Below are 17,399 nucleotides of genomic sequence, written 5' to 3'. Positions count from 1 at the left end.
CACTTAGTGCAGCTTTAAAGTCAGCGTGAAATGGAAGTCGTGATCATCTTTTCTTCCATATTGTGACGTATATCCCAGTGAAACGGCTTCTCGAACAAGAACAAATGTAGGGCAGGACTTGGTTTTGTCCATGGGGAATTGGATGGTTGCTATTGGTGGATCTCATGTGAGTGACAGGTTGACCCGCCCTCGTCATCAGAGAAGAGAAAGAAGGAGGGGAAGTTGTATTGATTAAAGATCACAAATGCACATGAACTTAATGATATAATAATGATGTACTTGGATAAATCATTTAAAATAATATCCATAAAAAATAAGAATTAAGATTAAAATAATAAGAGTTACATTACATGAATGATGAATGCTAAAACATTTTCTCGGCTGATGTGTGATGCAGTTGTTGTAGTAGTAATGAAAAATGTAATCTTTACTTTGCACAATCAACATTATTCCATCAAAATATCTAGTTGAAAACAATTTTTGGCTTATCAGTTGATCCCAATCACTTTTAGATAACTGTTATCACTTAGTGTAGACTTTCACTGTAGATTATTCCTGACAGCTGCAATATGGTACAGTCGATATGACAATTTTTTCAATACTTTTAACAATTTTCCTATACTCAACGCAGTTAGCACAACATCTGTCTGTGTAGGCTATACAATTAACACATTTTGTGTTGCTTTTACACAAAATGCACACAGTTACAGTTTTTCCAACTGCTTACACACGTTTTCAAAACCATGTCTACACACAATTCCCAAAACTGCACACACAAAATGCAAAATGCCTCACATCTTCAAAATGTAACACTGCATTCAAAATGCCCTGAACGCATGTCAGAATGAAGCATTTGCTTCAAATGGCAAACACTTCTTTCATAATAGTACATTTTTGGATATACCATGTAAACACTGTTGTTCTAAATGTAAAGCTCTTTGGTCTTTCATAGGCTTATATCTAAATTTCAATACAATGTTCTACAGTGAAAGTAATCTGCTGAGAGGGGTAACAAGTACACTGTAAACACCAATGCAATGTAGAAACAGAAAATATTTATTAGGTCAGATATTACTGTTGCATACAGTAGCATACAACAAAACCATAAACACATGTAAACCAAAAATATATTCTTTAGAATACAATAAAGAACACAATTGTGTGTGTGACCAGGGCTGCGTTCAGCCCCGACAAAACGTTGCAAAACGTTTTTTAAACGGTAACGGTGCTGCGTTGAACACCCTGTTCTGTTGACGCAAGAGTTGTAACTATGGCAGCCGAGAAGGCCATTCTTTGTGTTCTTTTTGTGGAATTTTCGGAGCCTGATGAAATCGATATAAATACGTGTTTAATACTGCAAAATACATGCAATCACTGCCCTTGCCGTCCAGAATAAAAGACAACATCCCAATCCCATTTAATGAACCTTTTTCATCTCCTGGTAATCAATTCTAACTTAAATCATTTTATTTCTAGTTCTTACTTTTTTAATAGCTTGTATTTTCTTTCTCACTTTATGTCAAGCAATTACCATATATGAAATTTGGTATATAAATAAACTTGCCTTGCAATTAAGCTAAAGATATAAATAAATACATCATCATGTTGATTATATATATATATATATAAATATAAATATATATATATATATATATATATATATATATATATATATATATATATATATATATATATATATATATATATATATATATATATATATATATATATATATATATATATATATATATATATATATATTAAACTCTTACGACAATCATGTCTTCTAATACCAGCGGACACATTAAACAACTTTACTTCCATTGTGTGAGCTGTCTCTTTAATACTGCGTGGTTTATATACATTTTGCCGCTGATTGGGCTGTCATTTTTGACACACCCACCAAACGAGATCAAACGCATCTCAAACCCGTTGCACACCGTTGCACACCGTTTCCAGGAAACATGACGTTCAACCGGAAACCGTAGCAAAACGTTGCGCACCGGTTTGAGCTTTGAACGTGCCCCTGGTGAATAAGTGTATCATTTTGATTGGTTGTGTTTGGAAAAGGAAAGCAAGTCACTTCCTGTTAGATTTTTGTGTTTTAGGTAGAGAATTTTGTGTAGCGTTTTGAAAAAAGTGTTTTTTGCAAGTCAAAGGCTGAGAAATAGCTTATGGTTTTGGAGATTTGGTGTGTAGTTTTGCACTTTGAGTGAGGGGTTTCAAAAATCGTGTGACATGAACAGATTTTGTGTGCAAGCAGTTGGAAAAAAACTGTAACACAAATTTAAAATGCTTGAACTTCTTTTACATACAAGCTCAACCAAGACCAAAACAATGGATTTTTACTGCCAAATTTACCAATGCTTTAACACTGTATGTCAGAAGAGATAATACCTTGTTTTAAACATAACCTTATAGGCTAAAGTTATATCTATATATCCTGTATTTTATTTCATTGTTACTGAGAAACAGCTGATTGAAGTTATGCAGAGAACACAAGAGAACATGTGTTAGGGTTTTGGTAGGCATAGTGTATTGTGTTAGTGAATTATTGTATTTTGAACATTTGTGTTGGAGTTTAGTTTACAATGTGTGGTTTTGAGGTTGAAATTAACCATTTTGGCAATTGTGTGATGTAGGTGTGTTGGTGTGTTAAGAGTTTAGGAAAATTGTTAAAAGTATTGAAAAAATTGTCATAGTGATCGTAAAAATCGATCTAGTAATATTAATATGTATTCAACATTTTATATTATTGCCTTTGAGATAAAGTGAGTTAATATCACTTATTTTTCAAGTGTAATGATGGGCCCAATCGCTGTCATTTATATTTTGATCCAGTCTTTGTTGCTTTGACACTTTTGACACATGGAAAAAAAAGTAAAACATGTTACAATTGCCCCAGTTTCCATTACTTCAAACATTAAAAGCATAACACACAGAACCTTTAAGAGCACCCAACTCTGTCAGTATAAGAAAACTGAATCAGGTCTGTTTATTCTGATCAGAGATATAGTCCAGAAGTCATTTTTACCGTATATACACTGGATTGTCTCATGATGGACATTTGCTCAATGTCACAGAGAGTCTGTTTACGAGGAAGTGTTTTGTTTCCTAGTAACAATTCTTGTATGCCGACATGTTTTGAGCAGCTGAGTGACGTGAAATTTCAAGTATCTGTTCTGTGTAGAAAGAAAAGTCTGGATGACCGAGTGTGTGTGTGCATGTGTGTGTGTGTTGTGTTTTTAAAGGACAGTTTCACCCCTGTGACCATGTCAGCTCATTAAAACATGTATGCTTGAATTGTTGTTTTTCTGTTTACAATTTGTGTGGTGTGTGTGTGTGTGTGTGTGTGTGTGTGTGTGTTCCTGGTAAACCCACATTATGGCGACCAAATATCCCCACAATGATTGCAATGTCCATGTCCTTGTGGGCACATTTTTTGAAATGTGAAAACAGCTGAAAATGTAAACATGCAGAAAGTTTTCTGTGATGTATAGGTTTAAGGTTAGATGATAGAATATACAGTTTGTACAGTATAAAAATCATTATGTCTCTGGAAAGTCCCCGTAAAACATGACAACCCAATGTGTCTGTGTGTGTTTGTATTAGCTATATATAGATCAGGCATAACATTATGACCTAATATATTCCTAATATTGTGTTGGTCCCCCTTTTGCTGCCAAAACAGTCCTGTAAGTTGAGATGTGAGTCAGCAACAACTCGTTGTTGTTCTCCTCAAACCATTCCTGAACAATTTTTGCTTTGTGTCAGGCGCATTATCTGCTGAAAGAGCCACAGCCACCAGGGAATACCGTTTCCAAGAAAGGGTGTACATGGTTTGCAACAATGCTTAGGTAGGTGGTACGTGTCAAAGTAACACCACATGGATGGCAGGACCCAAGGTTTCCCAGCAGAACATTGCCCAAAGCATCACTGCCTCCGCCGGCTTGCCTTCTTCCAAAGTGCACCTGGTGCCATTTGTTCCCCAGGTAAGCGACGTACACGGCCATCCACGTGATGTAAAATAAAACGTGATTCATCAGACCAGGCCACCTCCTTCCATTACCCCGTGGTCCAGTTCTGATGCTCACGTTCCCACTGTTGGCACTTTCGGCGGGGGTCAGGGGTCAGCATGGGCACTGGTCTGCGGCTATGCCGCCCCATACACTACAAACTGTGATGCTCTGTGTATTCTGACACCTTTCTATCAGAACCAGCATTAACTTCTTGAGCAATTTGAGCTCCAGTAGCTCGTCTGTTTGATTGGACCTCACGGGCCAGCCTTCGCTCCCCACGTGCATCAATGAGCCTCGGCCGCCCATGACCCTGTGGCCGGTTCTCCACTGTTCCTCCATGACCCTGTGGCCGGTTCTCCACTGTTCCTCCATGACCCTGTGGCCGGTTCTCCACTGTTCCTCCATGACCCTGTGGCCGGTTCTCCACTGTTCCTCCATGACCCAGTCGCCAGTTCTCCACTGATCCTCCATGACCCTGTGGCCGGTTCTCCACTGTTCCTTGGAGCACTTTTGATAGAGACTGACCACTGCAGACCGGGAACACCCCACAAGAGCTGCAGTTTTGGAGATGCTCTGACCCAGTCGTCTAGCCATCACAATTTGGCCCTTGTCAAACTCGCTCAAATCCTTACGCTAGCCCATTTTTCCTGCTTCTAACACATCAACTTTGTGGACAAATGTTCACTTTCTGCCTAATATATCCCACACACTAACAGGTGCCGTGATGAAGAGATAATCAGTGTTATTCACTTCACCTCATAATGTTATGCCTGATCGGTATATATATATATATAAATATATTTTTTACATAAATTGTATTATGTTTGTGTTATTAAAATGACATTTTCTGTTCTCTTTTTTTTGCCGCAATCTATTTTCAGTATCTGTAAATTCTAGGCAGTTGCTAAAATGTCACCTATCATAACATTGAGACATACAATTGTTTTGTTCCTCAGAGTTTCATTTTAATGGCCTGTTTCCAGGAATGTGTCATGCCATAATGTATAATGAAATGATAGCAAAAGAAAAGCAACATTTTTGGCAACTTCAAAAGCAGGATTTTTTTGTCATCTTAACCCATTTGACCTACATACCTGAGATTACATATGATTAAACATATCAATAATTTAACAACACAATCAAAGATTCATGGTTCTCTGTCTGTTAATAATCACATAACATGCACATAAATAAAACCTAATAAATGTAATCTTTTATTTTGGTCACTGATATCCTTCTTCAATAGGACGCTTGATTGTCATGTAGCTTTTGGTTGATCGTTCCTACAATGTGATTTAAATTTGTATTGTGTTTCAATTTAAAAAAACTGCCCCGGTCAGCTGACCATTTTACTTTCCAAATGGCAGGACTTTACTGTAATCTGAGCATTGAAGTATTTCTGTCTCTGTTTGCCCTCAGGGTCAGTTAAAGGACTGCGAACCCGAGGAAGACGGACTTGCGGAAGAGGACACAGAGACTCTGATCGAGGAACCCGACGAACAAAGTGAAAACAACGACGAGACTGATGGGTAAGAAACATCCATGACATGCCTCATATCATCAGTTGTCTTTTGAACATCAGAGGATTGCAAACAGAATGTATCGTGTGCCACATTTTCAGCGTTAGAGTCGTTTCGATGACGTACTAAAAACTAAAACTAGCAGTGCTACTGACATCTTCAGTGTCTCAACTGTTTTCAAAACAATGTGGATATTCCAGTAACAAACTATTTTCATTTCCACTGGTATCGGGTGACAAAATGACTGTATTTATGTCTTTTTACACAAAGGTCTTACAGCTGAATGAGTTAATGTGGTGATAATCAAAGTCTCCTGAACTAACATTGGGATTATTTTCTGCAGATTGTTTTGTTTAGATGATTCGTTTCAATGAACAAGTTCAAAAGTGGATTCATTTGAGTAATCATTCAGTAGTAATTAATATCTTCAAAGTAGAAAAAGTATTATTTTGTTAAATGCTGCTGTTTATCTACATGCTTACATTTAAATGACATAAAGTAGGCTTTTATAGTTTTATTAGAATAAATGTAGCCTACATGTCCAATTTTGATGTGGTCACCTTAATGTTTTTGTGCCAGAATAAAAATAATTTTATATGTTGAAGTATACTTCAGAGTTATAATATAGTTAGATGTTTTTAGGAGCTTGTTTATATAAAGAAGCGTCACCAACACTGCGTTAAAGTTACCTTTAGATTAAAGGCACATGTAAGATTTTTGGATTAAAATATCCAAAAACCACTAGAACAAGGTTATATATTTTGTTGACTTGTGTGCTTACATTATGCCAAATGTTTCCAAGAATGTTTCAATCCAGAGAAATTTTAACCAGGACACGGACTATGTCTTTGCGTCGCCTATCAATGACATCATACCCGCGTTACCCTTGAGTTCCAGTTTATTTTGTAGAAACCATGAAAACACCAAGGACGCTTTAATATAAGATGTGTTTTATTAGACAGGTGAGCAACTGTTTGGATCCATTCATCGCCAGAAAACTAATGATTGTTATACAGCTCAACACAGTTAGTCTTATTGTTTTACCGCGAGTACCATGTTTTATCATGCCTAATATCGATCTAGCTCACTGCAGTGAAACAAGTGTCTAATAGTAGCAGCAGAGCGAACGCACAGAGTAACGTTATAACATAACTTTCAACACACTCAAATGTATCTAATATGATAAAACAGCGCTGCGTTACCCCACATACGCATGAGTGGAAGAAGCGGAAGCGCTCGACTGCGGCGTAAAAAGCTCCGCAAAATCAAGGCGTCATCAAGCTACGCCTTTGTTTTGAATAAGTGACCTCTAGCGGCGAAATTTTTTGTTTTAATCATTACACTACCATTCAAAAGTTTGGGGTTTTTGAATTAGAAATGAACAAAATGAACAAAAATAAATTTTATTGAGTAAGGATGCATTAAATTGATCAAAAGCGAAAGTAAATACATTTATAATGTTACAAGATTTCTATTTCAAATAAATGTTCTTTTAAACCCTCTATTCATCAAAGAATCCTGGAAAACAATGTCATGGTTTCCTCAGAAAATATATGCAGCACAATTTTCCAACATTGATCATAATCATAAATGTTTCTTGAACTGCAAATCATCATATTAGAATGATTTCTGAAGGATCATGTGACACTGAAGACGAAAATTCAGCTTTGATCACAGGAATAAATGACATTTAACAATAAATTACCATAGAAAACTGTTATTTTAAATTGTAATAATATTTCACAAAATTACTGATTTTACAGCATTTTTTTTATCAAATAAATGCAGCCTTTGTGAACAGAATAGACTTCTTACAATGGCATTAAAAACTTTTGAATGGTAGTGTAGGCTGTCACTGGTTGCTCATTTGATAAGAGGAGTTTAATGGATGTCAGTTTTGCTCAGACTGTCTCCTAGTGGTCATGCATCAAAGTTTAGTTCTCTCACTGTTGAGTTATGTGTGGTTTGTTTGTGTTGTTATCTGTTCAGTCAGAGCCGGCTCAGTCAAGCCCTACAGAGGCTGAATCGGGGGAGACAGCGAAACACATCTACTGATTCAGACGGGCCAGACGTCCCAGATGAAAAAGAGTCCAAACCGCTACCTGTTCTTGAGGTGCATTTCATTACATTATCTGTACATTATCACACACACACTTTCAGACTGTCCCGTTTAGGAATACTATGCTTGCATCAAAGGTGCCAGAGCACTAACCACATCCATGCACATATCAAATAAACTATTACATCCATAAAAGCATACATTATAAACAATAAAATTGCCCCAAACACACATTCAAATACCATACTCTATTCTTAATTTATATATTATGTATACTAAGTACACTCTCCTCCAGGCCTGAACAGTTTAGTAGCTTAATGGCCACGGTCACAAATGAATGTTTAGTTGTTTTTGTCCTGCTTACAGGCACTCTTAAATGATGGCAGCGTCTGAAACTCAGTTTGTAGTGGATGGTCAACAGTACAAAGAATAACCTGGGCCTTCTTAAAAACATAATTATGAAAAATGTCAGAAGGACCAGTCTGATCAACACCAATGACCTTCCCTGCTACCTTTAAAAGGCTACTTAAAGGGACAGTTCTCCCAAAAATGAAAATTCTGTCATTTACTCACCCTCAATTTGTTCCAAACCTGTATGAATTTCATTCTTCTGCTGAACACAAAATAATATATTTTGAAGAATATGGGTAAGCAAACAGTTGATGACTTTCATAGTAGGAAGTCAATGGGGTCCATCAACTCTTTGGTTTCCGATAGTCTTCAAAATATCTTCTTTTGTGCTCAACAGAAGAAAGAAACTCATACAGGTGTGCAATCCGCCCGAAAGTTAGTTATTTTAGTCTATAAAGTTTTAAATATGGATATTTTTCTTACACAAATGCGCCACTTCACTTCAGAAGGCCTTTATTAACCCCTCGGAGCCGTGTGGAGCAGTTAAATGATGGATAGATGCAGTCTTATGGACTTCAAAAACGAGGCAACAATTCACTGCCATTATAAAGCTTGGAAGAGCCAGGACTTTTTTAATATAACTCCGAATGTATTCGTCTGAAAGAAGAATGTCAAATACACCTAGGATGACTTGAGGGAGAGTAAATCATGGGCTAATTTTCATTTTTGGGTGAACTAACCCTTTAACTACTTCATAACTCAAAACACTTCATAACTATTGAAGTAAGAGCTATCAGCCTAAACTCACAGAGTTCCCTTGGAGCCCAAGTCTAAGCTACAGCAACTATTATAGATTTGTTCCGAATTTCAGGGACTTTTTGTAACTCGACAAACACAATATATGAATTTATGTGAATTTCTGAACAACCTATTATATTATATTATATTATATTATATTATATTATATTATATTATATTATATTATATTATATTATATTATATTATATTATATTATATTATATTATATTATATTATATTATATAACATTTCTCCTTGTGCACCTGTCTGAATGTGTATTTGTGTATGTTTCTGCATGTGAAATGCTGGATCAGACTGCAGCTCCTCTGGACTCCAGCCTTTTACGTTCGAAGGTTGATCTGGCAAAGAAACGAAGCATAAAGCGTTCCAGGCCGACACGTGCCGTCCGACAGAGAGCCGCCCTTCCCGCACTGACTGAGGGAACAAACCCTGACTGGAGGTTCTGCGACTCCACAGGTGAGCGCATTATACCTATACACTATCAAATGTTTTCACGTCTCTTCTGCTCACTAATGCTGCATTTATTTGATCAAAATTACAGTAAAAATAGCAATATTGTTAAAAAAATTCACCATTAAAAATAACTGTTTTCCATCTGAAGATATGTATTCCTGTGATTCTCAGCATCATTACTCCAGTCTTCAGTGTCACATGATCCTCAAGAAATCATTCTAATATGATGATTTTCGACTCAAGAAACATTTATGATTATTACAATTATGAAAACAATTGTGCTGCTTCATATTTTTGTGGAAATCATGATTTACTTTGAATTTAAAAAGAATTATTGTTACATTATAAATGTCTTTACTGTCACTTTGTTGTGTCCTTTCTAAATAACAGTATTCATTTCTTTTAAAATCTTGGACTGTGGTGTATCAATCTATTACAGATGCAAAAGATCCGTGTTCCAATGGAGGGGACTCAGAATCAGAAGAGGAGCCGTCCCAGGACGCCACGTCGTCTCCAGCCCCAAGCCAGCCGAAGAGAGTGCCTATGTTTCCTGGGATAGACCCTTCAGCCCTCATGGTAAAGCATCAGACAGATCTTTAACATTTTATGTGCCTGCTGATGAAACCAGTACTGATATTATTGTATATGTCAGGTTTTGGATGCTGGTGACTGCATTAGGATGCTTGAATTAAATGGATAGTTCACCCAAAAATTAATTTACTCATTTAGTCTCCCTCAAGTTGCTCCAAAATTGTATGAATTTCTTTCTTCTGCTGAACACAAAAGATGGGTATCCAAACAGTTGATGGACTCCATTGACCTCTATAGTATGGAATAAACATCATTGTAGTGCAATTGTAGCAGTACTAACATAGATTAAAATGAGTTCACTATACTAAAGCAACACATGCCTTTTTTTCTTAGTTGAAAAATGCTATTAGTTGAAAATAAAAAAATATATTTTTACTTTCTTTTTAATGTTGCTGCGGTATAACATTTTGTTAACACTTTAAAACAGGGTTTAATTTGTAACATTAGTTCACTATATTAGTTAAAATTGAATTAACAATGAAAAATGCTTCTTAAGCATTTAATAAACTTTGTTCATGTTCATTTCAACATTTACTAATACATTTAAAAAAAATTAAGTGAAAACATTACTTAATGCACTGTGAACTAGCATGAACAATTAAAAAAAGGTCATTGCAAGATAACACTTTTTTCTCTGAATTGTGTGATATAAAGTCGCAATTGCGTAGCCTGGATGCCAGCCGAACTTAGCCCCGCCCACAACATTTTTACTCGGGGAGTTCGGTCTGGACTTGATCGGGAGAGAAGTAATTATGCCCGAACAGAAACTGTTCGGACCAATGAAATTGTCAGGGTGGGCTTTAGACGATGATGGACAGATGATCAACAGTAACGTAATCATCCACATCACCAAAGGCGCTTGGGTTGAGTTTGTTCTAATCCTAAACGGAGAACTTGTTCATGCATTCACCTTTACTATTTCTCTCAGAAATGATGATCGTGTTGGTAAGTACTCTGTGTATCCTTAAATTTTTTTTTTACAACACCGGCAAAGATCGTTTACACTCATCTTTTTCTTCTAACGTTAGGCTACTTATTCCAGCGTTCGTGCAGGCACATGGTTGCCAAGTTTTTACAACAAAACCCGACCAATTGCTAACGTTCCTCAAAAAAAAAACTAGCCAAAAACAAGCCCAATAGCTTTCCAGGGGGGTTCTCCGGGAAAAAGGGCATTTGGGGGATAAAATATGTGTTATTTTGGCAGGGCTGGCAGCTAAAAATTGCATTCCTGGGTCTGTATATCACATAATTAGGGTCGCTTCAACCTGCGGACATGGCAACACAGTGCAGTTGAGTTCTGTTGACATTTGACAACTAACGTTATGCGTCGCTCCGTTGCTCTGATTGGTTGTAGGTCTATCCAATTGAGGTCTTTCCTGGTTCGGTTGAAACACGCCCCATAATCACAGCCCAACGGAGCAGTATCAGACTCATTTTCTGACTAGAATTGAGTATGACGACGTCAGGCTAGCAATTGTGTGTTATAAGTATAAACTTGCAATTCTGACTTGACTTTTTTTCTCAGAATTGCCACTTTATATCGTGCAATTCTGACTTTATAACTCGCAAAAAAGTCCGAATTGTGAGATAAAAAGTCGCAATTATCTTTTCAATTGTTTTATTCCGTGGCGGAAACAAGCTTCCATAAACAATAGTATTTTTTATTAATGAACCGTAACAAAGTAAATGCTGTAAAACACACTTAGCTCATTGTTAATTCTTGTTAGCTAATTCATTCATTAATGCTAACAAATGAGACCTTGTTGTAGTGTTACCAATATTTTTTTATATTGGTGTGTGGCTGTGGTGGGAAACCAGCACCTAAACCAGTTCTAACCAGCATAAATCAGCCTCAACTAGCATAAAACATTCATTTCCAAATTGTGACTCATGCATTTCTTTGTGTCTCGGCTTTCTCCTCAGGCACAGCTGAAGCGGAGAAGTGGAGTGGTGGAAGCGGACAGTCCAACAGAAGCACAGACGCCTCCGGCTGTTCCCGCACGCTCTCCCCGCACACCCACCATGGCCCTCGGCCCCAGAGTGCTGCCCCCTGCTGACGGCAAGGACAGCGGGTGAGTGCGACCACAAACGGGTGAAAATATGCACTCTGACTCTTTACTAATAGCTTTCCTATAGCTCAAACAGTAGAGCATGGCGCTAGCAACGCCAAGGTCATGGGTTCGATTCCCAGGGAAAGCAAGAATTGACTAAAATGTAACGTTGAAAAAAAAATGGACTTGAATGCAATGTAAGTCGCTTTGGATAAAAGCGTCTGCCAAATGCATAAATGTAAATGTACTAAATGATCTGGGAAATGAAATGGTCACAATTCTGTTGAATTAATTTCAATTACAATTTGATGATCCATAATTACTTAAAAGTACATACACATGCAAATAGAAAGAACACAAGCAAATTAAGAAAACATCATCAGTTGTCATTTCTCAATATGTGCATTGTGTACAATTTCTGTATGTATTTCATGATTTAATAAGGGCTGTCAAAAGATTAATCGCGATTAATCGCATCCAAAATAAAAGTTTGTGTTTACATAATATATGTGTGTGTACTCTGTTAATTATTATTTATATATAAATACACACACAAGCATGTATATATTTAAGAAAAAAATATTATTTTTATATATAAAACATTTATATTAATATATATTATAGATTATATAAATGTATATACAGTATATACATGCAAATATTTCTTAAATATATACATGAATGTGTGTGTATTTATATATAAATAATAATTAACAGAGTACACACACATATATTATGTAAACACAAACTTTTATTTTGGATGCGATTAATCTTTTGACAGCCCTAGATTTAATAAAAGCATCTTCATCAGTTTGATACTCACAGCTCAACCAAATACAGAAACACGCTGCAAAAGTTCACAACCCTTAAAAAAAAAAAAAAGAAGTTTTATTTAACTATACTTCTTTTAAACTAAAAATAAGAAAGCATACTTTTTATGTACTTCTCAGAAATATACTTGAAATGACACTTAAGTATGACTTATACTGACAGAAAGGTATTTGGCCTATACTTGTACTCTATCTTTTGATCGAGAAATACTTAAAAGTATAATTAAGTATTCTAAGTGTACTTGGTTTGTAGTTGTGTTTACTCTTTTGATTGAGTAGCATATTAAATATTGTTTTCACATAGTTTTATATACTGTCTTATAAACTTAAACGAATATGTTCCACATTTTTGAGAATGTGATTTTTTTTACATAGGAATTTACTTTAAAGTACAGTTAAAGGTATTTCAAGAATAAAAAATGAATACCTACATAGGAACATAGTAGTATACAAAATTCATATATAAATACTAAACTATAAGTATGATGTTAAGTTCACTTAAAGAAAACTTACAAGTATCCTTTCAGTATAAAACTACTAAACTAGCAGTTTACTGAGAGAAGACTTCAGAGTGTACTTTCATAAACATTTATCTGGATATGTAATGATGAATTTAATGAGAATGATCTGAATTATGTTAAGTGTTTGTTATTTGTGATTTATGTAAATCCAGGTCCGGCTCTTCACCCTCATGGCTGCTTGAGCTCAAATCCAAGAAGCGAATGAATCAACCTGAAAGTGAAGCATGAAGTCTGTGTAGCTCAGGTGAGTGTGTGTCCAGGCCTCTGATTCCTCCCTGAATAATGAGGTGTTTTTGATCAGGGCTTTCCTGAAGTAGCCTATCTCTCACATGATATTTGCTTCAATGTTCATTATGATTAAAAAACACATGCACTCGTTTAGCGCCTTGTGACTAAACAAAGTGCGCCAATTTGAGTGTGCACACCGACAAGCAGAACCCCAGGTGTAAAAGCATCCTTTTTTAAAAGACGTCTTGGGTTCGTTTTTTTTGTTTGGATGCTGCGCGTTAAAAACTGTCCGGCCAATGAGATCTACGCTTTTGTCCACGTGCCTGGAGCTGCTGAAGTTACAGTAAAACACGACTTAGATACACCGAAAAACATCTCGAAAAACGCTGGCGATAATCGTCCCGGTGTTCATTGGCCTTTAGAAGATAAGGTTCTGTATAGAATTTTAAAGGGTTCTGTCAGGCGTGTCACATATAGAACCTTTTAGGGGTCCCTATCATGGGATCATTCTGGGTGTGTTCACACTTGTAGTTCGGTGCACTTGGTTTGCTTTGCTTTTATGACTTACTGCCTATTTTGTGACGGAACTTACCGAGTCAAAACAGCCACAGGAATCCCTCCATCACACACACAAACCAAGATCTGCTGCGAGGAGACGTTGTTCTGATGCCTGTACCGAACTGTGACGCGCAACATGAGAAAAAACAGGTACGCTTGAACATTTTGTCCTTTTTAGGGTTGCATCTTGTCCTGTTTTTTGGGTCGTTTGCATGTCTTTGGTCCGTGTTGTCAATCATATATCATTTGAACCGCATGAGAGTTAGTTTGGAAACAGACTGAGACAGCGTTCACACTTATTCAAATGAACCGCACTAACAGAGCAATCGCACCAGGGTTCATTTTAATCCAACCATAAATGTGAAGTAAGGTCCGATGCAGAAGTATAAATCAGCCGTAGGGTGTGTTCACACTTGGCATGTTTGGTTGGATTAAAACGAACCCATCTTTTCAGTGGTTTCGGTCTGCTTCCAAGCGAACCCTGGTGCGGTTTGAATGAAATATAAACGCAACACAGACCAAAGACATCTAAACGAACCCAAAACAGGACATTATGTCACAAGATGCAACCCTAAAAAGGACAGAATGCTCAAGCGTATCTGTTTTTTGTACCTGTTGCCCATCACAGTTCAGTACAGGCATCAGAACCGCGTCTCCTCATAGCAGATCTTGATTTGTGTGTGTGAAGGAGGGATTCCTGCCGCTGTTTTGACTCCTTTACACATTTTATAATCTCTTCACGAGTTCTCAGCTGGTCAAAATACCATCATATGAAGCTACGCACATACAATGAGCACATTTAGCACACACAGCATTGTTTTGGATGTTCGGTAAGTTCTGTTGCGAAATATACGTTATAAAAGCCGAATCGATGCGTTTGTGTAAGAGAAATATCCATGTTTAAAACTTTATAAAGTAAAATTCCAGCTGATCGCCTTCCGTGGAAAAGTGTTGAAAGTTTCTTCTCGCAATTCAAGATGCGTACGTGACGTCATGACGAGCGTTCCTGGTCGCGTTAGTCTTTCGATCGGCAGAGGCACTTTCAACACGTTTTCCATAAAGTGAACATGGAAGGCGGTCGGCCGAAACTTTATAAAGTTTTAAATATGGATATTTTTCTTACACAAACGCATCGATTCACTTCAGAAGGCCTTTATTAACATCCCAGAGCCGTGTGGAGCAGTTATTTGATGGACAGATGCATTTTTTATGTACTTCAAAAACAGAGCAACTATTACTGCTATTATAATGCTTGGATTAGCCTGGACTTTTTAAATTTAACTCAGATTTTATTTGTCTGAAAGAAGAATGTCATATACACCTAGGATGGCTTGAGGGTGAGTAAATCATGGGCTAATTTTCATTTTTGGGTGAACTATCCCTTTAAAATGCCAATGTGAACACTAAGTGGACAAGGACTAAAATATATTTTTTTCTTGGTCCAGACAAAACGAACCAAGCAAACTATAAGTGTGTACACACCCTCAATTAATAATTTAAATATATATATTTTTGAACTTGAATAAAATTGTATGAATTAAGCAGCTTGTAAACATATTTTATCACTAGAAAAAATTGAAATAATCTGTTAAACATGAAAGTATTATTGAATCATTTAAAGGAACACTGCACTTTTTTGGAAAATAGGCTCATTTTCCAACTCCCCTAGAGTTAAACAGTTGAGTTTTACCGTTTTCGAATCTATTCAGCCGATCTCTGGGTCTGGCGGTAGCACTTTTAGCATAGCTTAGCATAGATCATTGAATCTGATTAGACCGTTAGCATCTCGCTCAAAAATGACCAAAGACTTTCAATATTTTTCCTGTTTAAAACTTGACTCTTCTGTAGTTACAAAAGACAAAGAGAAAATGAAAAGTTGTGATTTTCTAGGCCGAAATGGCTAGGAAGTAGGAACTATACGCTCATTCCTGCGTAATAATCAAGGAGCTTTAGACCGTTAGCATCTCGCTCAAAAATTACCAAAGAGTTTCCTATTTAAAACTTGACTCTTCTATAGTTACATCGTGTACTAAGACCGATGGAAAATGAAAAGTTTTTGATAATCTAGGCCGATATGGCTAAGAACTAAACTCTCATTCCTGCATAATAATCAAAGAGCTTTGTGCCGTCCCATGGGCATTAGTAATTTTTGAGCAAGATGCTAACGGTCTAATCAGACTCAATGATCTATGCTAAGCTATGCTAAAAGGGCTACCGCCAGACCCAGAGATCGGCTTAATGGATTCGAAAATGGTAAAACTCAACTCGGGGGGAGTTGGAAAATGAGCCTATTTTCCAAAAAAGTGGAGTCAAGAACCCTAAAGTTTAGTCAAGAACCCTAAGTTTCTATATACAACCCTACTGAGCCGTTTGGAATATTCATGCATGTTGCTCCCTTCATCCCCAGTAGAGGGTGACAAAATCCACTTTTATATCACTTTGACTTTTTTTGTCATTTGGTTGCAAATGTTTCTTCTTCCAGTTTTAGAAGTGTGTGTTTACCCTGCTGTCTTTCTTCACAGGTCTGATGCAGTTTGTTGAGAGGAAATCCTCTGCAAAGGAAGTGTGTGTGCTGCCACTAAGATGCCAAAGGAACTGACATACATACATGAGAAGTGCAATGAGCCTTTCATTCTCATACTGACTGACTATCAGATATTTTTTTCAAATATGTGTCCTGGACTAAAATGTTTGTAAAAGATGATGTCCTGTTATGCACCTTTTTACTTTTTACATGAAAGTCATAATCAGCACGAGATCTGTTTACTATCAGTCTTGGACTCAAATTCATTTTAATTCTGTTTACGTTTATTCATTTAGCTGAGGTTGAGGATGGTAAACCAAGCAATTCATCAGTTTCCTCCAGTTCAAGCAGGGGCCAAATGCACTCGTGTGTTCTGTCCATCTCTGATCATGGGGAAAGCAGATATCAGTATAGCTTTATGCTACAATGCACTTTAAATGAGTCAGACCACTGGAAATGGTGCCTTAGGCATTGCTTTGCATTTGATTTAGATTTTTATTCAAATCATTGTGCTTCTAAAAGTCTGATCCTAGATATTCATTATGGCATTGCTATAAAAAAACCACACCCCTTTTCTTTCTCTTAATTGTTTTGTTCTGTTTACAATGTGCCATTCCTTTAAGAGCAATTTATAAACATAATTTGATGGTAATTTGACGTCATTCACTTTTATTCTCTGTATTTCTACTTGAATTGATGCTATGAGAGAAGCATCAGCTAATGTGCTTTAATCGGGCTGATTATGTTTCATTTTGCTTTGTTGCCCATGTCCTTACAGTCCGGCCAAGAACACTTTTACAAAACACAAATCGGAGTTATAATAATGTATAATAAGCTGTGTTTTGAATGTTTTTGAGTCATTTTCAATGTTTGTT

At 36.6% G+C, this 17,399-nt stretch overlaps 1 protein-coding gene across 1 annotated transcript in view; it reads left to right on the top strand.

Annotated features, from left to right (window-relative positions):
• Positions 1 to 17,173, top strand: part of tnks1bp1 (tankyrase 1 binding protein 1) — a 45,914-nt gene extending 28,741 nt beyond the window's left edge. The window contains exons 4-10 of the mRNA XM_079815880.1: positions 5,439 to 5,548; positions 7,529 to 7,652; positions 9,062 to 9,224; positions 9,661 to 9,797; positions 11,736 to 11,884; positions 13,367 to 13,458; positions 16,523 to 17,173. Of these exons, the coding sequence (XP_079672006.1) occupies positions 5,439 to 5,548; positions 7,529 to 7,652; positions 9,062 to 9,224; positions 9,661 to 9,797; positions 11,736 to 11,884; positions 13,367 to 13,442 (759 nt within the window). The 3' untranslated portion in view covers positions 13,443 to 13,458; positions 16,523 to 17,173. The remainder of the gene's footprint in view (positions 1 to 5,438; positions 5,549 to 7,528; positions 7,653 to 9,061; positions 9,225 to 9,660; positions 9,798 to 11,735; positions 11,885 to 13,366; positions 13,459 to 16,522) is intronic.
• The last annotated feature ends 226 nt before the right edge of the window (positions 17,174 to 17,399 follow it).

The sequence above is a fragment of the Gobio gobio genome, assembly GCF_949357685.1.
Source record: "Gobio gobio genome assembly, chromosome: 4".
In the NCBI taxonomy this organism is placed as follows: domain Eukaryota; kingdom Metazoa; phylum Chordata; class Actinopteri; order Cypriniformes; family Gobionidae; genus Gobio; species Gobio gobio.
The sequence above is the reverse complement of the archived record's forward strand: the minus strand, read 5'-3'. Positions and strand labels throughout refer to the sequence as shown.